This window comes from Notothenia rossii (assembly GCF_949606895.1).
Source record: "Notothenia rossii genome assembly, chromosome: 2".
Taxonomy (NCBI): Eukaryota; Metazoa; Chordata; class Actinopteri; order Perciformes; family Nototheniidae; genus Notothenia; species Notothenia rossii.
Window position 1 is genome coordinate 84,984,288 of NC_136904.1, and position 25,808 is coordinate 85,010,095.

A 25,808-nucleotide genomic window follows, 5' to 3' on the forward strand; every position below is an offset into this window, starting at 1 on the left:
AGTGACGCAAGCTCAGAAGGGGGCAGAGTTTGGTTACATAATAACCCGTTATTGAATCAGTGTTGCTCAATCTTTTCACCTTTTTAGACCTGGCAATGTCTTTAAATTGTGGCACAGGCCGTTTTGGAGACAGTGGCTCAGTTGATATAAATGTTTTGGGAGTGTCTGACTACAAGTGCTCGGGAAGTAGAGGGTTGAAAACCCTACCTTAAACCCATCCCTCACAAAGCTCTCTCTTGTGGGAGTAATTGAATCCAGCTGTCTGGGGGAATTATAGAGAACCCCAAGCTTAACCATCCAGTCTGAGTGTACGTCGGTGGGCTAGGTCACTTTTAACATGTTTGGCAAGACAATGACAAGCTTGCGGTAGAAGAAACAGACTAGTATTCATGCTGTATATGTAAACAGTAAACATGGTTTTTGTAGTACCAAACACTTTACCATCATATCTATGTTGTGACATAAATCAAATTGCTAGTTTGTTTTGGAAAGTTAGTAAAACAACTGGCGTGGCACCTGCTGAGGTAATTGAGCTATGGTATCTCCTCCATCAGTAGCACTGGTTTGGTATTTCCGATACTTGGGCACCAACCTCAAACCACCTGATAATAAATTCCCCAGAAAACGTGAAAGTTCCTGGTTGGTCTGCGGCTATCAGTTACTGCCAACCACAAAAGTGGAGAGCTCTCCAAACAAACATTGCTCACTCTCACTCTTGCTGTGAGAGTATCTTTTATCCCAAAGCAGTCAAGTAGTGTTGCTAAGAATGTCCTGTATCTCTCCTCTCTTTAAATAGAAAACGTGTCTGTTCTTTAAGTGTTAGAAATAAGGGTTTGGAAAGTAAAATCATTTAAGCATTACATCCTTATGCTTAGACACCTGTTTCCACATACAGTAGTGAGGATGTTTGCACTGGGTTTGTCTTCATGTATGCTATTGTCAGAAAATAAGAAACTGGAAAATGCAGTTTTCCGGTATGTTAACCTTGCAATTGGAATGTGTAACAAAGTTACAGTAAACAAAGAACAAGAGTAATGTTGACGCCTTTTTATTTGCGATGAAGATAAACAGTTGAACTGACCGCTGAATGCAAGGGTCTTTGCGACTCACATGCATCATTAGCGCTCAAATCTAAATATTTTCTACCATTATGGTCATAATTATCGTTTTAGTTTGCTATCCGAAAGATTTCAGCTCTGAAATGGATACCAGGCTTCAGTTCTGGCAGAGTAAAAAGCCCAGGGAGGGAAAAGGGGAACAAACGGAAATATATGGTTTTGTGGAATATTTAGCAAACATTGACTCCAGACCGGGCCTATTCTTTGGCTTCACTTGTGTCCATGGGAATGTTTCCCATGTCAGCACACTTCTCTGCCTGTTGCTGAGCACTCAGCTGTGGGTTGGATGGCACCTACTGGTTCAGGGCCGGTTCTGCTTTTACGAGTGCTGGGCAGGAAGCCCACAATTGTGGTGAGGCAGCCAGCTACGTGAGTGGATTTGAAGCCCATTGGGCTGAATCCAGAGGGACAAAGTTAAAGATGACTGCATCGGCCTCTGCCCACCGTAAACACACTGTAATTGACATGATGCTGGATGTTCCCGCATACACCAACTCCTTGGCGGGTTGAGGGAGCAGTGGGAGGAGACAGACAGTTTCAATGGTCCTGAGGGTGTCTTTACTCATCTGAAGGTCTGTTTAATTATCCGTGCAATGACAGGCATTTGACCATGTTTTGTTACTGTGTTTGTGTTGTATGGCTGCATGTTATGACTGGATCTGTCTGTTGAGAAAGGAGGGTCTTTTATTTGGTCTGTTTCACGAGAGCCAACATTTCAAGTATTTAATCTCCTCTTGGTTTATTGTCACAGGACTTGAAAATGTGTAGCCTGATATTTTAACCATAGCTTTGCTTGGTGTTTGAAGCACTGCCAAGGGTCAGTGGAGGGTAATTGTAGAGCATGCCCATTTTAGACAAAGAATGCAGTGAAAGAATAGAGTGACCACAATGTGACCAGTATGGACGGAGACCCTTTTATACCAAATTAGACACCTTATGAGTCAAATATTTCCCTCTCTCAGTGTGAATACTGAGTCCTCGGGTCTGAGAGGATTAGAGGCTGCTGGATGGGTACAGCATATTTAGCAGGATTATGTGCAGGCACAAATCAGCATAACATTCTTTCAACATCATTATCTCTGCATGTTCTGGGGCTGGTTGTAGGGGGGCTTTTACTGTGTTCATAATGCTCTTTGAGGTGAAATGACATTTACCAAAGTCATATTCATTTTCCTTTCATGGAAACCTTTAATACATTGGCCTAAGTTACAGTAAGAGTATGTCTATTCGTTCACAAGGAGAAGACCAGGGCATAAAGTAAAACAATTTTAACTGTAACATTTAGATTTGTATTTACATTGATGCAAATAGGCTCTGTTGCCTTCAATGGCCTGCATGCTTTCAGAGAATATTATGTAGAGCTAGACAGATACATGTATATCAGATATTGCACGTTATTCGCTTTATTCAATTATGTTGGTCGATAAGTAAAAAGATTACTGTACGCAAATATCAACGATTATTATCAGTTGCATAGTTTGTCCATCAGAGAACTTTCCCTATCTCTTACGCGAATTGTAACACATTGTTTTCAAGTTAAACTATTTTTAAAAAATAGCAATATCCCCCTAGAAACCCCCCCGTCAGTCGGGTTATAATCATATTTAATGTATCTACCGGTAGTTGATTATTACATGTGATGCCCTTAGTGCAGTCTTGTGAGCTAACATGCTGAGGTGATGCGAGGTATACTTACTGCTCATGTGCTAATCATTGAAAAACAAGGTCATAAATGATGTGTCACTTAGAAATGTACATCTGAACTACAGTATGTCTCACGGATGAGAGATGAGGAACAGGAAAAGATCTTCAAAAGGTATTCTGTTGCAATCTGGAAAATTGCATTAGCGTGACTATTAAGACGAAGAAAACATCTCTTCTGTGTTATAATGAATAAAGAGTGAACTAACTGTGTTCATTATTTACAGTAGGGGGGTCTGATCCTTGGCCTGTAGGGGCCCACAGCGACCTGTGTGGCCCCGTAAAGGGCTGTTAAGGGACAAGCAAAGCTGTTAGTAAGGGATTCCTCCACTGAAAGGTCAGCTCTGTCCTACCATTTGCTAATAAGCATGTTTCAAATTTAAATATAGAACTAGCTACCCCTTAATTATCCCAGCCCATCTTGAGACCATGTGTTATTACATGAAACCCTCTTAAGAAGACGGTAGACTCTCCCAATGGGAAATCAAGACTTTACAAACACTACCCTTGGGATTACTGTACAACTGTTAAAGTCATAACCCCGGAAAGGAATGGTGTTTTTGTGGTAGAAGATTAGTCAAGAACGCATGGGATGTGTTTATATCTATAGAACAGAATATATTTCTGCTTTGTGCACTACACTGTGCAATTAATGTGCCCACATATAAACTTCATGCCACATGACATGATTGACATAGTGCGGGACACTCCCATGTCCTCTTGCGTTGCTTCAGGAAGAATATTTCTCAGTATCTGTCACCCAACCTCTTGTTTCATAGCAACCAAATGTCTCCAAAATAATCCACCGCCCCGTAGATTCCGCAGGTATTCTCGAGTAAGAAGGCTTGGCAGGGAGGGTAGGGGACAGTTTCAGGGTGTGAGGAGCAGGGGAGCACAGCAGCATTGTGCTCCAGCGTGTGTCAGTTTTGCACTTGCATGGCCGGTTGGGTGGGACTTATGCAAAACTGTGATGTCATCCTTTCTGGTTTTGGTTTTCTCTCCACCCTAACCCTGCCCACAGGTAGCTTTGCTGCTGTCACTCAGCTGCTGTCACACAGCCTCTCCCCCTGCATGTGTGTTTGTGTGTGTTCTGCACTAGGACACTTCTTATTTGCTACACACATGCTCCTCCCTGTCCGCTCTGTTCCCGAGTGATATGAACTTTGGAAGCAATGAGTTGTAGGCTGTGTCCCTGCCAGAGTCTTTTTTGAGCGTTTATTCTTTGCCTCTGAAGGCGGACAACCCTCATCCCTGCTTTGTTCTTTGTCCAGGACAACCTGAACGTCTTCCTCAAAGCCTGCGGGAAGTTAGGACTAAAGGAAGCGCAGCTCTTTCACCCAGGAGATCTTCAAGATTTATCAACAAGAGTAACAGTCAAGTAAGTTCTAATAATATGAGCGTTGTTAAATACTTGTACTGGTGACATGTTGATATGCATCCCTGCCAATGACAGAGTTAAAATGGTCCTGTAAGCTGAGACCAACTTGTATTTTCTTTATAGATGCTTCTATTCACTCGCAATGTTTAAATGTGACTTACACACCACATAGTGTTTTGGAGCATGTGTCTCCTCATGTGAGGCATGATTCAAAGTGCAGTTAAAAAAGGTCACTGCTATTTTCAGTGTGTGTGTATGTTTGTGTTTGTAAACACCTGTTAAAGCACAGCTATATGTGTTTCTGTAAATTATGATCCAGGGAACAATTGTGAAACTACAAAGGTCAGAAAAACAAAGCAAATGGTTTTGTATAAAATGGATTTCCCTTTGGTGCAGGTCAAGATAATAATCACAACATATTTGCTGTGAAGTCGGGTAAAGTTTATAGAGATATTCAAGAAATGTCTTGCCTACAGTATGAACAGCAGGAAGCTTAAGCGGAGAATGGCGACAATGGGACGAAAACATTTCAAGACTCTGCCACAGTGTTTATGTTTTTTTCCATTCAGACAGTTGGTCTTGTGTCAGTTTCGTGCTAGGCAGAGACACATGTGTTATGTTGAATAACCTGTTCAGCTTTTATACAGGTGTGCCTTCAGGACAGAGTGAAACAACAAGGGAGAGATCAGAGCAGAGTCCATCCACTGTGTGGCCAAACAGTAATGCTTTACAAGCAAATAAAGTGCTTTGGCAGCAATAGCTGTAGGTTGTAAAACTCGATGTAGATAGGCCCCCTATAGCTAATAGGTGTCAACAAATGAAAGGGGATGTTATGGAGTTGTGATCTTTTCCAAAACACTCTGCACCAGTGGAGCTTTCATTTTTTTCTCCAACTCCGTGTCACTTAATCGGGCAATTCATCTCAGTTCGGATGTTCCTTCGAGAAGTTGCCACAACGTCTCGGAACATTTTTTACCCATGATCCACACAAGAATTCAGTTTTTCAGTATCACATACAATGGTGTCGAAACCACAGCCGTCACAAGAACACACACAGAGGCAGAGGCAGAGACTGCTCACTGGAATATGAACTGTAAATAAACATATCGGCCTGCCTTTTATCCAGACACACCCTATTCCAGCAGCAGAGGATATGCTGCCCGTAGATACAGAAATATGATTCACTGAACGTCTGATTCACCGTCATAAATGTAGAGATGCTCTTTTAGTGCCCACGCGTTATCAGGCATTTCCCCTCTTGCATACATTTTTCCCATGAAGTTGGCGGTACTATAAATGACTTTTCTTTCAAAATGATGTCGGAGAAAATGATACCTACGTTTTTCAATAAATCCTTTGACTGTCCCTGTACCAGATTGCCCTGAAGCTCAGCTTTTTGCCACTATGTCTGTCTGCGTGCTTGCGTGCGGGGGTTGTTCAGAGAGGGGTTCACTTTCTATTTGTAGGACCTGTGGGTCCCTTTGACAAGCAGGATTGATTGGAATGGTATCAGGACTCAGGAGATGAGCTTTAAATAGTGTGTTGTCACCTCCCAGTACATTCTCCTGCATGGGGTCTTAAAGGTACACCTGTGTGTTTTGTTCACGTGTGTGAAATGATGAATGTGGTTTGCAGTTGTTCTGGTGTTTGGTCACCGTATCCCAAATGATTCATCCAGAGGAGAAACATCAATAGCTTTTGTGTTGCTGAAGCACACTGTTGTTTCACCTCAAACATGCTTAAAAAAAAGCAGGTTCTCTTCTTTTATATGAACCTGTATCTGTTCCGGCTGATTCAGCTGAAGTGTTTTGTACAAAAGGGAATTTCCTCTTCAATGATTTATTTATGTTTCCATTTTGTATTAACTATAGCATTATTTAATTGGACTAAAAAGTATAAATATTTGAGTTTGTGGGCCCAATTATGTGGTTCCCGGGCTGCAGTATTTATAACTCGTGCTGATAGAGATGGCACAGAGAGGAGGAGAGAATCCCAAACAAGGCTGCAGACTAGCAACCAATGGCTTTATTTTACTGTTGCTTATCAGAGTCTATAGTCAAATGTGCCACAGAGAGCAGAGCACAGAGGGAGAAAGGGAAAGTTGTCTCTATCAGCTGTCTTTACCCCTGGTGTGTGTCCAACCTCCACTCCCTTAAACCCAGTCTGACAGGTGCTTCGCTCAGCTTCCCTGTTCCCTGTTTCAGCAGCAGAGAGCTTGTTATCCTGTAGGTACTGTACGTTTCCATTCACTTATACCAGGCAGAGTCTTAAGCTAAAACATAAAACAATTGGCCTTTCATTTTCTTTTCTTTTCTATTCCATTAACTTTAATACATTCTAATGTTAAAATGTAACTATTTTACTGTAATGACGTTAACATCTTATAGAGAAAGTCATTTTTACTGTGTGTGTGTGTGTGTGTGTGTGTGTGTGTGTGTGTGTGTGTGTGTGTGTGTGTGTGTGTGTGTGTGTGTGTGTGTGTGTGTGTGTGTGTGTGTGTGTGTGTGTGTGTGTGTGTGTGTGTGTGTGTGTGTGTGTGTGTGTGTGTGTGTGTGTGTGTGTGTGTGTGTGTGTGTGTGTGTGTGTGTGTGTGTGTGTGTGTGTGTGTGTGTGTGTGGCTGGCTATATTTGGTAGTAATGTGTTAGTCAGCTATTTTAATTAATCCTTTAATCACGTATCTATCCAACATTTAATGGCTTCAGCTTCTCAAATGACTCTATTCTAAACTTTATTTCATTTTCAATGTTGCTTCGGCTGAAAAGGACATGATTTATATATATTTTTGATTACAATTGATTTGATATTTTAAGGATATTTGAATATCTGTTGTTATTATTCAACACTAGTTCACAGTTCATTTAACCTCATTGACTTGAGCTTGGTTAGCATTATCGTCCTCCAGCTCAAGGAGAAATGTTGGATTTCACACATTGATAGTTTTTCCTTGAAATCTAGGTATTAACATGGCCAGTGTCTTTCATTTGGCATGAAGCTGGAGTCAGATATTGACTTAAGCAAGGTGTGTTGAGAACACAGTTTAATTCATACAGGTCTGCTTTGTCACGACAGCCATAAAAGATTATTATAGATGTCTATATTTTGACCTTTGAGCTTGGCGGTTGTTTTAGTCATAGACTTGCCACCATCTGGAGTGCATGTCGCTTTATTTCCTCCTGTTGTGTAACCGGCTTTCTGATAAAACACGTTTTATTATCCACAAACTCATTCAATATCAACATTTGTCGTACAACATGACAAACTGTTATCACAGGTTGATAAGAGAAGAATGTGCGTTGGTGGGTGATGTGTTCGCTAGGTTTTACTCGCATCATCTATGTGCAAACACTCTGAGGTCTAATACTGACCAGACACAATCTAATTCGTCATTGGAGGCTATGATTCAACATTTGTCTAGTTTTCTAACAGCTGCTAAGGAAATGAGGCTAAGGGTGATGGCTATAAAGTGCTTCATGAATCATGGCATCCGAAACTGCTCTTTTTTTATTAAGCTCCAGCCACTTCCTTTAAACCCATAGCTGCCATTTGGAGATTTGGCAGCATGCTTGGACTAGAACCACCACTTTGAGTTGACTTAAAGAAAAAGGCTAGAACATGTCGTGATTTCCCTAATGACACTTAATGTCAGCTGAGTACTGTATGCTTGACCCTTTGTGAATGTTTTAACAAGTTCCATTTATCCTAGAGATACATACATCTGCCTCAGGAGATGGGGATTGCATGTGGAACCAAGGATGTACTGTACAGTCACATTACACACTGTGCTGTTGTACTGTTGCTAAGGGACTCTCATACTTGTTTTGTTTTTTTCCATTCTATAACCGACACGAACCTCAGGCTAACCCTTGTTGTATCTACTGTACTGTTCTATCAGAGCAAGTCTAAGAGGAATAACAGCATTTCGGATCTACCGTGAATGTTGTCACACGCGAATGCCTTAGAGAACAAGCTATGAGTAGTGATGTAAATGATGTTGAATAAATCAAAAACACATGTTGTTTTGTGTATAATGACTTATACTAAAGTAAAGAATAAATGGCTTTGTGTCCAGCTTCTCCTTTGTGACCTTGATTGAGTGACAGAACATACCCCCCGCTGAGATGAGTCCAAAGTCTCAGTCTTTGCCGCCATTTGATTAAGCAAATTATTGACAAGGGTTGACTACTTTCCAAACCAAAAAAAAGCACTTGCACTGGTTCAACAGGTACATCGAAATGCATTGTCCTTGGAGGAATGTCAATTACCCTTGTGAACAACGGATAAAGAGGAGCGGTTGTGCTTTTCATTTTATGAATTCGATTATGCAATGGCATCCCTGGCTCTGAATCAAACCAAAAGTTGAATCACCTGAAGGAATGCGCCGTTGCACAGAAACATTTGGACTGACTTCACAGCCTGTCATCAGAATGTATTCAACACCAACCTATATGGAAGCTCATACCATGTGTGTACTGCTTTTCATGTAGTTTATAACTCTCAGTGACAAAGTCTAAGTGAAGTGCCTCATGCATAAAGGAGAAACTGCCCTATGTGTTAGTGTGTTGGGTGTGGTACACTGGGCTGGCACTGCCTGTTCTGGTTTTGTAGTTGAATACATGGCACTGCCTTCCCTCCTTGTTGCAGTGTTGTGTGAACTGTGGGCAGATTGTGAAACCAAACGAGCGATGATGGTAAAAGGCCAATAAAGTTTCTACACCATGGCTCTGGCTGTGAAAGGCTAACACAAGGGTTATATTTGTGCTCGTTGACTTGGAGAGAGAAATGCCAGCCTCACCCTGCTGTCTCCCTCACAGAGCCTGCAGTGTGTCCAATAAGAACACAATGATGCCCGACACTGTCTAACCCACAGCTGATTCCTCTATTCAAACTCTCCTTGTGTCCGCATTTTTCAGGACTCATAATGCATGAGAGCGTCTGGGTGTGTCTTTAAATCCAAAAACATTTCATTAGAATGAGAGATTGTTGACGAAGGATGTGACTTGGTTTTGTTGAATGCTGCAGAGCAAGTGATCTTCGTTGCAGAGGTATGCTTATGATCACACGTGCACACCCAGTCATTTAAGGCTTGGGTTCTCGGTTTGTTTGTCTTTGGGATGTCTTCAACAAGCGGAGCTGCCTTGATCTTGTTTGTGGCTTTACATGGATTGACACACTTCCTGTGGCCTTTGATTGGTCAGTTTTCACCTTCAGGTTTTTGTTTACCTAAAGATCGAGACATACTTTTGTCTTTGTTACAAGACAGGGACGTGATTGACTAAATTGGAAGGATAATTTACCTTGGCGAATGTCTAGAAGTTATTTGTGTAAGATTTGAATAGTGGCTAATGTTTCTTCAGTCGTGTGTGTTTCTTTCTTTGTTTATGATTGGTATTGGCTGAATTAAAATCAAATGGATATAGTTGTTTGTTTTGGCAAAATAATGTCATGCAATACTGCTGTTTGAAAGAAATCAATGACCTGAATACAAATAATGAATAATTTGTTTAAATAAATACATTTTTGTGAGTGTAATATTTGATGTAGCTATAACTTTTGCAATTAATGTTGATTGATCCTGTAGCTGTTGTCTGATATTGTCCACTTTTGTTACACTGTGTGGTTGATAATTAGTAGTAATAATGGGCTAACAGGTAATCGTGTCTAATCTTTGCATCTCCACTGGAAGATTAAAGAGAAAGGATGTCTCTCACTTTTTGACCTTTGCAAGAGAGTGGTAATGTGAGTGTCTGTAAACATGCAAAGGTTGAGACTGAAAAGGCTGGAAGTGTTGAGAGTGCTCTGTTAATTTGGCAAGTTCTCTGTTTACTCACTCTTTAGCACGTATACGTTGTCTGGAAAGTGTCCTCTTTTACTTCCTAAACAAGATATTTGTAACATTGGAGAAAAACCTATCACGTATTAACAAGGCAACAAGTATATATAGGGCTGCTACTATATTAGGAACATATGTTATACCAAAGTAATATAACTTGCAAAAAGAAAACAATATTCAAATGGAATGAGTTTGGCCTTTTTGCTGCTTTTAGTATAATCTTAAATTACAACAAATTGCTTGTGAAATTAAACAAAACATGAACATTAATCTGTTTACATTTTTTAAAGATGGAAACAATCAAATAGAATATATTTCGCAGCCCTAATGATATATTTTGACTTTAATCTGAGTGGAAGGAAGTGTGAGGAGAATTCTGTCTTAACTGCTTGCTTGTGTGAAAGATACATAAACACTACATAAACACTTCGGCACATAAAGTATAAAAACCCAACAAGATTCCTGATCAAACTACCTCCTCACAAAAGCTATTTGTATTCTGTCATTTCTGTGCAGAAATCGCATGTATCAGATTTAATGACGTTCTCTCCATCATATGAGAACTCAGCTGATTCTAAAAGTCCTGAGGCTACAGTGGTCTGAAAATAGCCCTTATATATTTTCTCTTCTATTCAACTATCACCACAAGGCATAATTAAGTGTTGCAAGAGGCAGTCTGGTGGTAGTTCTGTTACAAAGCTCTTTTTTTTTGTTGTTGCTGGATCTGGCTTTCACTGCCAAAATGTGAGCCTTTGGGATTTCTTTCCCTTTTTATTGGGCCTATAAATGTGCATTATGCCAAATTGGTAAACGTCCATTTCAGATTTCACTGTTGGCGAATTAGTTTGTTGAATTCCCCTGGTGTGACATGAGGCAGAGAAAGTTCCACTGACGTTCTTCCCAATGGTTTAATCTTCAACAGTTTGTTGTATTGTATGATAAAATCGAATTATTTTGAAAGTAAAAGCTTAGACTGTTTGTAGATCTCAGATAAATGTTGTGTAGTCAAAACATTCTTCTCCCTGAATAGAAGTCTCTTTGTAATGCAGTAAAATGTAAACATAAACTAAAAGAAGAAGGAAATGATCAAGCACAAAAACCTCAAATTGAAATACTTGTACCACTCCACTGAATGTCATATAATGTAATGCTCATGTGTCAGTTAGCTAGGTCCCCTGATTTTAATACACTTAAATGATGTGTGTATTATGTGTTTAATTTAAAAATGTTTACTTAATTTCCTCCCCTTTACCATATGGGCCTGACCACGTTTGATTGACAGGCATCTCAGGTGTGAACATCACACATGCCTTAATGCTCAGCAGGTGCATTTGTTACATTGCATGCTGGGAAAGGGCTTCAAGGAATCCAAGTGCTCGTGGCTTGAAAGGCATGTGTGACTATTGTATTACCACATGATAGCAGGAATGTGTAGCATGTACATGGGATGTGAAGCAAATTGTATATCTCCCGTATTCACTGTTATGGTTACCGTACTTTAGCGGTTTATAACGGTTTATTGAGCTCCCTAAATAGACGCTACATTGGTGACAGGTACATGTGAAAAAGGGTCATATCTGGCGTGCAGGCTGACACTGTGGGCTTTGTTTGGTTCCACAGGAGCGAGAGGGAGCTGACATTTTCCTGTGAAAGTGATTTACTAACCGCCAGGTCAACTGTCAAACCCCAGAAATATGACTGAAATTCCCGATGACCTGTGCGGCATGTGAGGGGCTTTGTAGCTCCAACAGTAGAGCCTTGTTGGATGATCAATCATCAGTTATTAGTATTATCATTATTTGAAATCAGAAACAAAAACCCCTTTTGTGCCCCTCAACTTTAACTAGATGTTTTTACAGCTGCTTGATTGTGTGATTAGAGTTCAAAAATAAGACACACCTTAAACACTTTACTTTTTGGCGTACAATTATTTTTTCCAGAAAAGTGTGTTTGTTTTTCTCTCAGCCTCTGTATTGTTAGTGAGAGTGTGAAGGGCTGGCAGTAGTCGGGATTGTGCTCTCACTTTCCAGCTCTTTCACTGCCCAACACACAGACCCAACAAGCATGCCCTCTGTTCTTTTATTGTCATTTCTCTCACACATACACCTCTGTGTTCTGCTCTTTCTCTCGCAGGCATCAAGAGACCAACAGGAGACTGAAAAATGTAAGTGGAAAAATATAAGAAATATTTATTTGTATGTCATTTGACAATAATATAACTTGATTTAGCTTCAGTTATTCGAAATGACTGGAGATTAGCATTTTATAAAGGGATTACAACTTTAAAGTATGTTAGTATGTGTTGTTGGATTGACCTCTGTTAGAAATCGAATAAATTGCAGTAAAATGAAAAAAATGTTAGAAAAAAAGGGAGCTCCTCAACTTGAGGCAAGCTGCTGGAGGCTATATGCACTGAGCATTGTGGGTAATGTGATACCAGGTTTTGACTTTTGACAAAGAAGAAGAATGTGTCTGATGTCTCAAGTTTTGATATTTAAAAAAAAAAGTCCATCAAAGCTATTAGAGCGAAATGCTGGAGAATTGTTTTTATTTTGAAACAGTCCCTTAACCTTTTAAAATAGTTTTTAAGATGATAGGTAATATCTAACTTTTTGAGGTGAAACAACCGACATGTTACATTAAGTTTTCGCTAAATAATTTTAACAGTTTTTATTTGAGGCGTTTTTCCCAATGAAAATAAGGAGAGGGATAGGGGATGATGAAAGGAACAGCACAGCGACCAGAAACAAACAAGACTTTTGCATTGACAGCTTATGTATAACATTGCTAGTCATATATTTGTGGATTTAGGTTTATTGCAAGTTAAAGCATAGTATTTGTCATCACAGCTTCATTGTGTATATTATTTCGACATTGTTGTTGTGCATGTGGCTCATGATATTAAACCAAACAGCTGACATGTCAGTTTGCGTATCACGTAATGGGGGACCAGCATCGTCGATGTGGCGATGATTGTTTGCTTTGGTGCAGCACATTTACTTGCCCACACAATCAACAACAGAGTATTCTGGAAACAAAAGCAGGCCACCAGCGGATATCACCTTCTTTCAGTGTCACTATTATTACAATAACCTGCTTAGCACGGCATAGAACATTCATCTGCTAGGGCCGAAGTATAGCTGTCATCTGATGTGGAAACAATCATTTGTTCTAACATATATTCTATGGCTTGTCTAATGAGTTATTTGTTGTCTTCTCTCCAGGTTTTGATCACCATATACTGGCTGGGAAGAAGAGCTCAGTGTGATCGTATCTATGATGGACCTTACCTGAATTTGAAGGCATTCGAGGGCTTATTGGGCACAGCGCTATACAAGGTAAACCCTCAAAGTGGATAATTATCCCATTGTGCACTCTGAGCTGTCTAACCTGTGTCGTCATGTAACACAAGCTTCATTTTCTTGGGGAAACCAGAAATGGCATGAAAGAAATCCTCTTTTACAGCCACTGCACAGTGAGGTTCTGTTTCCTCCCTGGTATGTAGACTATGTGCAGAAGAATGGCCGTTAAACACTGGGGGGCCTCAGATTGCCAGCCACTAAAACCAAAGCTACGTTAAGTCATAAATGACCTGATTCCTTGATACAACTATTCTAATCTTGTTTTACGGCAAGGCACCAAGTTCGCATAGTGAACAAATCAAATAGATGCTCTGTTTCTTGAATAGGCCTTAAGTCGTTTAAGTGTTGAGTGTGGCACTTTGCTTTCACTTAGATTTATAGGTGGTGGTGTGCAACTCCTCTGTAATTCAAAAGACTAAAGGGATTTTATATAATAGCAGTTGGGTTGTGCTCGTTTTGTACGTTTAGCTATGATAATCCAAGTGCACTGGCCCGGGGGTGACGCTGGATTTAGTTTGTGGACTTGTATTGTCTGGTAGGATTTGCCGGATTACAGATCTGCCAATAATTTTCTTTTTAAGTGGCTGACAAGTCTTTTCTTGTTTTTAACCACGCTCTTTAAAGTGCCTTCGGAGCTAGCCTTATGGCACTGTTTGTTTTGACACAGATGGCATTTAATAAAAAAAAATCTATTTATTTCTTTTAAATGTGATGCACCGTCCCTGAAACACAGTATAGGTGTGTGTGTTCTCAGTCACTGAGTGTAAGAAAAAAGGGCCAACAAATACAGACCTCACACTCTACTGTACCTGGGAGTTATTTTGCACACCACACACACACACACACACACACACACACACACACACACACACACACACACACACACACACACACACACACACACACACACACACACACACACACACACACACAGTGGGGCTAAATATTATCATGTGTTACCCTATTATCTGACTGTGTGTGTTTGTGTGTGTATGAAAGGCTCTGCAGGAATCGCCCAGTCAGAAAGGCAGCAGTGTCAGAGACAGCGGTTTTGGAGATAGCTGGTACTCAGAGAGAGAGGAGCTCTTCCAACTGAGAGAAGGAGGAGGAGGAGGAGGAGACAGACACCGGAGAGACGACTCCCTGGACAGCTTGGACTCTTTGGACTCCCGACCCCAGAGCATCTCATCTGAGATCACTCTTAAAGGCAGCGTCGAGGGTAGGAGACATCGTGTCATTTGCATCTATCCCCAAATATAATGTGCTAGTCTGACAAAACGTGTGAAACCTGCTGTTCCTTGACCCGTTTCTTTTCCCCCTTCTAATGCTGACTTTATGCCATAAGAGGTCAGAGCATGCTTTCTTTATATTGTTTTATGTTTAATCCTCTTCACAGCCTGGTTTTTGATCAATAAAGTGTCCAGACTTTCTCACATCTTTTCTCTGCATGAATATTTACAATTAGGGTTAATCTGTCACGAACTTCAAATATTTGTGAACAGAGAAAAATGCAGCTTTTGAGCCAGAAAGTTGCCTCCCATCTGTGAAAACAAAGGCCTATTGCCATCTAGTGGTGTGCTTTTAAAAGTGAATGTTTTCACTGAAAAGTCCCCCACGAAGGAGACATTATATATCAATGCTGAAGTCAGTATGTGATCTTGTTTCATGACAAAAGTGTGGTATGCATGAGAGAGGGTCAAGTGCTGGTCAGTGCTCGCAGAGTGTTGTCCCCCCTGTAGGAAAAGGCAGTGAGACATTCCTCAGCCATCCACACTAGCTTGTAAATGAGGAGGCCTCCGCTCCCCACCCTGCACCCCTCTGTTAGTCCTCTAAAGTCACGCCAGAACACACAACACACTCCCCTCGCTCTTTTCTCTTCTTTCACATAGTTATTCCTTTTTGCTACTTCATTACACTTATCAAACCTCCTTCTTCTCTTCTATTCTCACACTTTTCTTTATTATCTCCCATCTTTTTTACAACTTTTTCTCCTCCCTCTTCTAGCTCCAGGTTTTTGCAGTGACACCGAGGTAGACTCTGTCTTCAGGATGGCAGAGAACAAGGACGGTCTTAGTTACCGGCGGTCAGTAGTCATCACACCCAAGGCCACCGCCCAGTTCAACCAGTTCCTTCCCAGTAAAGACAAAGCGTCAGCCTACGTGCCGGCTCCGCTGAGGAAGAAACGGGCCGAGCGCAACGAGGACCACCGGCGCAGCTGGGCCAACCCCATATACACAGAGGATGAAGGCGCACTGACCAGGTACTGTCACACACAACAGTAAACACTTTGATTGTATTGAAGGTTTTTTCTCCTTTCTTTCTTAAAAGCAATGTACCATAACAAATATAGAAATCAAGTTAACCCAGTTGTGCTTAAATTGCCTAAAATGTACATTGTCTCCTCTCCCATCATGTTGGTGTTTGTGTTGCGGTTGTATTGTCTCATATGGTCGATGTCGTTGTGTACTGGTGTTGTGTTTCATTTGCTGTGGAATGACGTCCTCAGCGACTGCTATGGCCAAAGTCAAGTATCCCAGAGTGCCTTGCCTGCGGCTCATGTACCGTTGGCCTACGACTATGAAAGCGGCAGCGACTCTGACGCAGAACGACCGGACCCCGACCTTGTTCTGGACGACCTGGCCAGCAGACGCTTCCACAGCCCCTCCCCGGCTCCTCCAACCAACTTCGCCTTGCCCGCCACCCCCCTGGCAGCAGGAAGGGCGCCTGCCGGTAGCGGGGGCCCCTGGCCTAAGGTCAATATGACCCCCAATGTTGCCCCTCCACCGAATGTGACCTGCCTCAGGTCAGAGAACATGAAGCAACCGTGTGACTTTGATGTGCCTGCCTGATGAGAGCCAATCAAAACGCTTCTCTTACCCTCAGTTTGCATGGTTATTTGTAACCATGATCAACCTCCTTGGTTCTAGTATGCTGCCTCTAACAGTGCTCTAAAGTCGTTTGTTGGTTTCTGTTTGGTTTGTTTTGAGATTGTATCTGCAGCACGTATTTGAGCTTGGAGGAGTGATTTGAGTTGGCAACATACAGTAACTCCTCAAATCAAGTTTTGCCTCCTTGATAGTTTGTTTTCAAGCTTGCATTGGTTTGCTAATCCTTGCGTCATCTCATTATGCTACTCTTTGCGTGCCTGGCGTGCTGTGCTGCTGCTGAAAAAAATTCTTTTGACACGTGTGTTCGGCTGTCTCTCTTGAGCAGCAGCGGCGTCAACAGTGGGGAAATGCAGCCCCCCCGGCAAGGCTCCGAGAGGGAGGACCACCGCCGGCCCGTGTCCACCGACAGCCTGTTCAGGGAGATTTACGGTGACTCTGACGATGATGAGGACGAGGAGGAGGGCTATGCTGACCCCGTCCAAGATGACCTCTACTCTCGCAAGATGGGCATCAAACCTCAGCCTGTTGCCAAAGTGTCTTATGACAAGTTTTTACCAAAGTTCTGGAGCCCTGAAGAAGACGTTCACATACAGAAGATTAAAATGGGCTCTCAGAGGAGACCCTGGTACAAGAAGATACAAGGTTTCAGGTGTGTGGGGCGTTCAAATCCAGTGGAATTATCTCATATATATTTAAACAAATATGTCAAATATATTCAGTAGCAATATCATGGATAAAGTGAATTCCCTGCTTCTTGCATAATCTTTTCTTACTGTTCTGCCAGACACTTTGCAATCTTTAAATAATGATTGCATGCCAATTTAACCTTTTAAGATGCTTTCATTCAGAAATGGGTTTTCTGTCATTCACTGCATTTTCTATAAAGATTCCTCCCACTTACTTCTTTTTCTTTTTCCCTGCTATTGCTCTCTTATCTTTCACCTCCCTTTCCCCCCCCTCTCTGCTCCTTCTCTATCCTCCGTCCACCCGGCCGTAGCCATAAGAAGTCGGGCTCTTCGTCAGATGATTCGGACTGTGACACCAGTCCTTGGCTCTCCCCCGCCACCCCCTCTCACTCCGGCCCCTCCCCCTCTCACTCCCACAAACACGAGGCCTCGGCTCACACCACCCTCGTTGTGGGGAAAAGGTCGATAAAGCTGCATGATTGTGACAATGAAGGAATGATTTAGATCATCCAGATTTTCTAGGAGAACTATAATGTGCTCGTTTGAGGCTGAATTTAGGATGAGCTGCTTTCTAATGTACTAATGCTTTTTTTTAAAAGCTACTGGAAATTGCCCTAACACGCTTTATAGAACTAAAATCGAAAATAATCCTTCTCAGCATTACCCTATTTTTATGACAATCTATTCTAGTGAAGACTTGACACGCATCGCAGTTTGACATGTAAAATCCCTATTTGATCAAAATCAGTTTGAATCAAATATCACTAGTGTGGCTGCTTAATGTATCTCGTCCTCCTTTTCTTGCTCTTCGATCCATTTCACATGCATGCACTCATCCACTCTCTGTCCTTTTTCTCTTCTTCTGCCCAACCTGCAGTCCTCATATTCAAGCACACACTCTCCCTCAGTCCCCTCTGTTAGAGACCCCCCCTCTGGTGTTTGCCCCAGTGGACCCTGCCTCGGGTCCCCGGCTGGTCAAATGTGAGAGGTGGCCCCTCTTAGGGCGCCAAGACCCCAGGGAGCCCCCGGATATCTTTGATTATGAGAGCTTAATCCCTGATTTGGAGAATGATGACATGTTTACCAGGCGAACCCTTACCTTCCAGTCCAACACAGACATGGCTTTGATGAAGACGCAGCTGTCTGCTCACCGCCGTCTCTACACCTCTGAGCCGCAACTCAACATCATCACCCAGCGACACGGCATCACAGAGGACAGCGAGTTCCCTGATATCGAGCAGGACGACGTTGTTTATCGTAAGGAGAAATCTCAGAAGGAACAGCGGCCCCTCTCCGGAGCCCCTGACAACTACGCCCCTATGTCCATCCCAGAGCCATGGGATCTGCCTCCTGAGCTCAAAGCCAGACTCCTGTGCCCCCCATGTCCTCTGATCAAGGAGGTAGCCGCAAACAAACACAATGAGGGTGAGAATGAGATGCGTCCTAAAACGGATGACATGCTGGTCAGGAAATGTGGAGTTTGTTCTGATCAGAGCCAGAGCTCTCTGATGACGCCCTCAGTGCCTTCTTTCTGTAGTGAAGGTGACCTGCACAAATGGAAGGCTATCAGGGAAGCCAGTCAGCTGAGACATAGGAAGAGGCTCATGGTGGAGAGGCTGGCTGCTCTGAGGTTGAAGGAGAAGATTTCTGTAACAGTGCCAGTTGGTTTCTCCTCACCTTGTAGCCCGTGAAAGGAGCTTGATCTTTGTTCCCTGTCTGATAGTGAAGTGGTCTAGACTGCATGTTGATCCCACTTGTTAAACGATTGGTTTGAAGGCTGTCATAGATAGGATATCAATAACAAGTCTTCCTTGTAAAATCTGATAGGTGCATTTAGACTTCACTGGGTCTGTCAAATAAACTGCAATGAAGGAGCAGCAACAGCTCCGACTTTTTGTGTTTTAAATGTTTATTGTTATTTCATTTACTTTGTTGTTGTTATTATTCACTTTTCGTTTAAAGTGTTTCCAGTCAGAAATAAACAACTGTAATAAAGTCCCTATCACATTGTAAGCGTGGGGCCATTGGTGTAGTTTTTTGCATGATGGCAAAAGCTTAATTTGACTTTGACTGTGTTTTTGAAGTGTGATTTTAGAACAGAAATCTGCAACATCATGAATCAAAATGTGATTGGTTCATCTCGAGAACTGTTGAAGAGAATTTGAGAATTCTCTTCTGAATTCAGAATTGTATTTTTGGTTTTGTTTTCCTAGCAGACCGAGTTTCTGTGAATTCAAAAATATTGCAAGCTTAATAAAGAAAATCTTCATGATCTTGTGATGGATTGAATTGGCCCTTTGTTAACCTCATTGAACACACACAGTAACACAGATCTGATCAGAGTTCGATGTCGATTTCCTCAGCAGAGGGAACTTCACACTGATATGTAAAGCTCCAAGTGCAGCAGCACGAGAGTGTGGAAGCGTTCAATCCTGAGTAATATCCAAACATAACTTCCTGGACACACTGACAGCACCAAGCGGGGCAAACTAATGTAGTCCTGCCTGTTAAGCCGGCATGAAAGCCTATAGAAATTCCCCACAGCTCTGATATGAAGACGCGACTCATGGACTCCATAGCAACCTGAACACAAGTCTGTACTCTAGTGTTTGCTCATGAAAAGACACACACAAGCACATACAAAGCAACCATTTAACCTGGAGTCAACGCCATCTGGATTTACTTCACTTCCATATGTAAAGCCATGTTTCCAGTGACATCATGTCGCAGTCTGCAGAAAGACAGCTTTGTTTAAGGAAATATAAGTGTCTATACGGTAATACTGTGCTGCACGCCTACTCTACACACCTTAAAGTGTAATCCCTTCAGTGTATAATGTCAAAAAAACTGCTGAGTCATGTTTTAGCTGGCTTTATATGAATTTGTATCACACCAGCTAGGAAGAAGTTAATACTAAAGCCAGTAATTGCCTAAAGCTCTTGACCAGACCCCTCTCAGACTTTTAGCCTCTTTTGCAAAAATGTGACTTTGTTGTGTGTGGTTCTTTCTGGTTCCCTAGACAGCACCAAATGCAAGAGAGTATCGACGGGTGAGTTGATACGGGCTCCCAGGAATGTGGCACGTTTGCATTTGCTCTTTCCTCTTACAGTCGCACCTCGCTGCCCCCTGCTTTTGTGCTGCTGTTCTCACTCACTAGCTGCTAAATGCTGACACACAACACAGGGTATTGTATGGCACAAGGCCAAGTTCAGGGTGAGCCGGGGCGGGATTCATTGCTCTGCAGGGATCTATTGACAACACAATAAAGTGAAAACATGCGTACAATAGCAATACGCAGGGTCATCTACCTAGACTAGTGTGCTCCACTCAGAGTTATGACTGAGCACTGGTCTGAGCACCCTGATAACAAATCATAACAGGCCTTAGTAGGTGAGTTGGGACAAAGAGCATTTTCTTTATGGCAGTGAGTGACTTTGCTATTTTTGCTTGACGGGAAGGGCTGCGACATGTTACTAACCCACTGAGCTTACTTCCCTCCACAGTTTGTTGTGGTTGACCTGTGTGCTGTGTTTTCAACTAACACTTGGTTACAGGTTAAATGTCTAATTATCACCATCCAAAAATATGGATGGGAGGTACAAGGTGGGAGTTATTTTGATTATTTCTGTTTGGAATGGTGTTCTCTTTTTGGTGCAGTTTGATGTGATGGTTAGACAAGGTGCATGCATACTCAACCTGGACATTTGGATATTCTTTTGGATTTTGCTAACTTTTATTGAACCTTTTGTGAAGCTTGTGCCAGGATATCCATACTAAACATCCCTGTCGCTTCTCTCTGGAGCTGCTGATATCCTAGTTGTTTTTAAAAACGTTTCAACTCTTTCTTTCAACAGGAGTAAATCAACAAGTGATATCCAGGTTGAGCCCAGCGTCAACCGGCAGGTTCGATACGAAGAGCTTCAGCAGGTCCGCGAGAAGACAAAGGAAAGTGATGATAAGTGGCAGGATGTGAGTATTACCTTTTATGTTTCCGCCATTGTGTTTATCTCAGAATCAGAATCAGAATCAGAATCCCTTTATTAGTCCCACAGAGGGGAAATTTGCAGCGTAACAGGAAAGAGCCACAGACAGCTTAGTGTTGCATATCTGAAATGCGTTAAAAAAGTACTAAGTTACAATATAATAAACAACCAACACAACAATATGCTAAAAAAAGTACTAAGTTATAATATAATAAACAATATGCTAAAAAAAGATAAAAAGTTACATAATTTTCAAAAACAAATCAAATCTACAAATCCTTTAGCAGTTCTTATGATTTAGCAGCCCGGTATATATTACAGTTATTAAAGATGGCATATGTATATAAAGTATATATTGCACATAGTTAGACGGTATTTAACAGCAGCAAGTTACACAATCTACAAAATACAACATACATAACAGTAACAAGGGTTTAGCAGCCAGGTATAAATTACACAGTTATCAATGGCATATATATATTGCACATATTGCACAAAGTTGGTTTGTATTTAGCAGAAAGGGGTGTTAAAGTCTGTGTTGTGGTGTGTGCAGGAGGGTCTAGAATCAAGACAAGCCGACTCTTGCAGAAAGAACGTTTTGTTGTTAGGGAAAGATACATGATCTGAATGGATCTGTGCGCTGATCAGAGAGCAGGTGTTGTGCTGCAGTCTGCGCCCGCAGGGGGGAAAGAGAGCTGTTTAGATAGAAGCCAGAGACGGAGATACACAGTGATTGGTGCAGCACTGCCCTCTGGCTCTGGACTGCCCTCATTTCCAAATCAGTGTCTGAGGCAGGAAACGCCACATCCTGTAAATACTAATAATGTAATTCATGTGAAATAGTGTTAAGATGTTATACAGACGGATGATGTGAGACAGACACCTCAAAATAATTAAATAAATGTATTAATCCATTTTAATTTGACCTGACAGTGAAAGTTATTCCTGGGGAAAAAAACATTTTAAAGGGCAAGTGGTGCTCTAGTTTTAAACAGCAGTGTTCCATCACATTTGATCATTTGTAGGTTTATGAATGAAAAGAAACATAAAGTTATTTACATTTATGTGACTTGCTTTGACAGTGGTGTGTCTTTCAACAGTCCAATAAGTGTCATGGCTAAATAATAGTCTTTAAGTAGCATTTAGGTCACACAGTCCCGGATACACAGGGGACGTGAGCCGGGAGGAGCCTAAAGCACACAAATAGAACACCTTCAAATGAAGCCCTTTCTGTTATTTTGTCTTTCTCTCTCCTTCTTCACTTTACTCCCTCCAGCTGTACAGTCAGCCATGCAACACAACAAGTCTGTTTTTAACTTGCCTCAGGCTGAATTGTTACAAAATGGTGCATGAGGTGATCTGGGCTTACTTTTTCTGCAGGACCTGAGCAAATGGAAGAACCGACGCAGGAGTGTCAACTCTGATATCGTGAAGAAGAAAGAGGAAAGGGAGAAGGTAGAGGAGACTACGTACAGCAGCGGCAGCAGCAGCAACAGAAGGTCCAAGACCCTCAAGGAGATGCAAGAGGACAGGTAAGAGAAAGCACACCTTCATAGGGGCTATGGAGGGCAAGGATATGTTATTGATAGATTTAATGCTTTAGAATTTACATTTGTATTAAATAACTTGTTCCAATATGTATTTGTTTACCCTCGGAGGGGGATCCTTTGCTAAGGTAATCAAATAAAAAGGTTTGTATTATAGCTTTTGTGGTATTAAAGATAGAGACCACTGTATTATTGTGCAGGAGTGATGGAGGAGACTGCCGTTGTGCCTTCAGTCAGTGTGAAAGTGTAATTTAATCATGGTTTATAACCAGTCTTATTTTTTTCTTTTTGCCCCTCCCCTCTTTTCAACCTGTACTTTTCTATTTTCATGTCACGTTTTCTCTTTATTTTCTAAATTCTATCCCTTCTGATCTTTATTTCACCCATCACTGTCCACTTTTTTCCTATTTACCTCTTCTCCTTTCTCCTCCTCTGTCTGGGCCACAGAGGAAATAAAGGAAGGAACAGCATCTGCAGCCGTATGTCATCTCTGTCTTACCTGGACGACGACGAAGTCTTTGATAAACCTGTCAGTTCCCCACGTATCCGAACCCTTCCTGCCAGGAGCTACACTATTGACACTCCTTACCATTCCTCTGAGCCTTCTCTGAAAGAGGTCGAACCCCCCGCTGCCTCCCCAGCTACTGGCAGGGCCGCCTCCCCTCCCACCTCACGGGAAGTTAACATTGTGGATAGATCTGCAGGCAGCTACGCCACAACCACCAATACTCCCACCTTCACTCCCAGAAGCCGCAGATCTCCTTCTTCAGCACCTATAGAGAGGAGTCCAGTCACAGAACGCAAAAGCACAGTCAAGACAGAGGAGACCACCACCAGCTTCACCCCCTCCTTCACTCCCAGCAGCCGCAGATCTCCTTCTCCAGCACCTTTAGAGAGGAGTCCAGTCACAGAACGCAAAAGCACAGTCAAGACAGAGGAGACCACCACCACCTTCATCCCCTCTTTGATTCCCAGCATCACTCCCAGTATCCGCAGATCGCATTCTCCAACTTTTGCACCTTTAAACTGGAGTCCAGTTGCAGAACGCAAAAGCAGAGTCAAGACAGAGGAGACCACAACCACAGTCATCTCCTCTTCTAGCTCCGTACAAAAGGCGCCGGAGCCTAGGCGCCCATTGTCGCGCATACAGACTGAGGTGGGGGCCCCCTCCTCTGGTTTTCTGCACAAACAACAACCACAGACCAGCTCGATGGAACCCAAGCCTCCCGGGGTGTCTCATGTTTCCGCCTCCCTCCCCAGGAGCTACCAGAAATCGGATAGCGCACGTATAACCTCAGTTGTCACGGCAAGGCCCTTCGGGACCCAGTCGTCCCGCCTCAGCTCCCTGTCCCGTCCGTTCATAGTGAGTACTAGACATTTATACAACTAAAAACAAACTACCAGTACAGGACAAAGGGCTGAATGACATTTGAGGGCTTGAGGGGACAGTGTTTGTTTGGCAGGATTAAATGTTGTTCGTCAGGCACGGTGTTATTTGTTTTGAGTGCATCAATGTTATCCAAGAGTCCGATCTGATTACCTGGTGAATAATGGATGAAGCTAGTGTTTTTATAAGGCTAACTCGACTGACAGAGCTGCTATGTTCATTCTCCCTCACATTCATTACTGTTAATGTGCTTTCAGGTCAGCTAGTGACCGCAAGTGACGATTGTGGAACTCTATTTAAAAATATATATATTCTCTCAGTTTTTTGATGTATTTCATATTTGAATTGATAATTTTGCACTTAAAAGCCGTGAGTCAATCAAATATATTTGTACAATATTGTATAATTTCCTTTCTTTTTTTGAAAATCTGCATTCAGGCCGGACAGACGGACACCGCTCAGAAGCGTGTCAACGGCAGCGCAGATGTTCCGAAGAAGCCGTCGGTGCCGAGCCGCTATCAACAGTTCATGACCTCTGAGGACGAGGCTCAATCTCAGTCTAGCTCAGTCCACAGCAGTGAGGACGAGGAGGACGAGGAAGAAGAAGAAGAGAAGATCACAGTGAAGGGCATGACCTCTATTAAGAGTGTCTCACCTGTCCCTCCTCAATTCAAGAGTGAAACTCCAGTCAGTCCTGCTCCTGCCAAAGAAACTAGCCAGGTAATTTCTGTAAAAAAATAGCAACAGGTAGGCATTTGATGAACAGCCATAAATGATTAATACAAGGCTTTCTTGCCAACGCTGGCCGGGTTCACACAAAGACACACAACCTGACATGCTGCTATCCAGAGGTGGAAAGTCTGGACCACATTTCTGCACTTAAAGTAGGTCTCTTCTCACCTGCGTTGTTTTTTTTTAGGAGAACTACTCTGAGATGCGGATCAGCCTGAACCAGAAGCCTAACAGCAGCAAAGACTTTGGCTTCCAGGCAGTGTGGGACTCGACAGGAGCTCGTGTCACCACCATCCAGTCAGGTAACAACAGAGATATTTGAAAGAAAAACAGTCAAACAAACACATTTTATTTTTAAGTGTAGAGCTTTATTCACAGGCAATATTACGAGTACTGGTCAGCCAAACTGGCAACCAACATTCCCAGTGATACAAAGGCGAGATGAAGTAGGCATTAGTCTTATCTGACTGATAATGGTAAACACAGATAGGATATATATGATGTTGGCTCTGTTATACTTGATATCCCTGCTGGGTAGTTGTCAGCAGGTTTGTAGATCTGCTTTAGTGGCGTCGCCAGACCTATGTAGGGCAGCATCTATCTGGGTCAGATCTGCAGAGCCTCTCTTTCTACTGAGATTGAACCACCTTCACAGTATCTCATGTAATCTAGTTACGTTCCACTAATACTTGTAACACCAAACAATAATGCATGAACACAACAGTAGCTGTGTGACACCTGTTTGAACCTAGACCGTACTGAAGCGTAAATTTGTTCACTACAGATGTATGTTGAAAAACCCTCTATTGTGTTATGTTTCATTTCATTTTTATCCATAAGGACGAAGCACTTTTATCACAATTTCTCTAAGTGTTGTGACGCAGAGGTTAAGAGAAAACATGATATAAGACACTTAAAAGACAACAAAATATGTAATATATGCACGAATAAGATCAGAATTGATTTTAAACTCCTTTTATTTGTTTTTAAAGCCCTAAATGGGCTGGCTCCGGCCTATACAGCTAAACTCCTCCAGAGCTACACCCCAGCCAGAGCTTTAAGGTCTGCTGACCAGCTACTGCTGGTAGTGCCCCAGACCAGGCTCAAAACCCGAGGGCACCGAGCCTTCGTAGCAGCTGGTCCCAGGCTCTCCATATGAGGTCGGCCCAGACTCTAGGGGTTTTTAAAACAAAAC

At 42.3% G+C, this 25,808-nt stretch overlaps 2 protein-coding genes across 15 annotated transcripts in view; both read left to right on the plus strand.

The window, feature by feature from the left end:
* Positions 1 to 25,808, plus strand: part of lmo7a (LIM domain 7a) — a 48,812-nt gene that overhangs the window by 10,289 nt on the left and 12,715 nt on the right. For 13 of the 14 annotated variants that reach the window (XM_079665456.1, XM_079665454.1, XM_079665452.1 and 10 more), the window contains 11 exons: positions 4,091 to 4,197; positions 12,162 to 12,192; positions 13,253 to 13,366; positions 14,390 to 14,609; positions 15,395 to 15,650; positions 19,984 to 20,013; positions 20,819 to 20,933; positions 22,328 to 22,479; positions 22,942 to 23,857; positions 24,320 to 24,601; positions 24,801 to 24,915. In XM_079665456.1, the coding sequence (XP_079521582.1) occupies positions 4,091 to 4,197; positions 12,162 to 12,192; positions 13,253 to 13,366; positions 14,390 to 14,609; positions 15,395 to 15,650; positions 19,984 to 20,013; positions 20,819 to 20,933; positions 22,328 to 22,479; positions 22,942 to 23,857; positions 24,320 to 24,601; positions 24,801 to 24,915 (2,338 nt within the window). The remainder of the gene's footprint in view (positions 1 to 4,090; positions 4,198 to 12,161; positions 12,193 to 13,252; positions 13,367 to 14,389; positions 14,610 to 15,394; positions 15,651 to 19,983; positions 20,014 to 20,818; positions 20,934 to 22,327; positions 22,480 to 22,941; positions 23,858 to 24,319; positions 24,602 to 24,800; positions 24,916 to 25,808) is intronic. The other variant, XM_079665458.1, reaches the window with a different exon arrangement.
* On the plus strand, positions 15,844 to 19,240 carry LOC307027931 (uncharacterized protein; the record flags this gene model as incomplete). The annotated part of the gene is made up of 4 exons (XM_079662626.1): positions 15,844 to 16,193; positions 16,604 to 16,927; positions 17,276 to 17,425; positions 17,698 to 19,240. The coding sequence occupies 4 exons, from the start codon at positions 15,844 to 15,846 to the stop codon at positions 18,653 to 18,655; spliced, it is 1,782 nt and encodes a 593-aa protein (XP_079518752.1). The 3' UTR covers positions 18,656 to 19,240.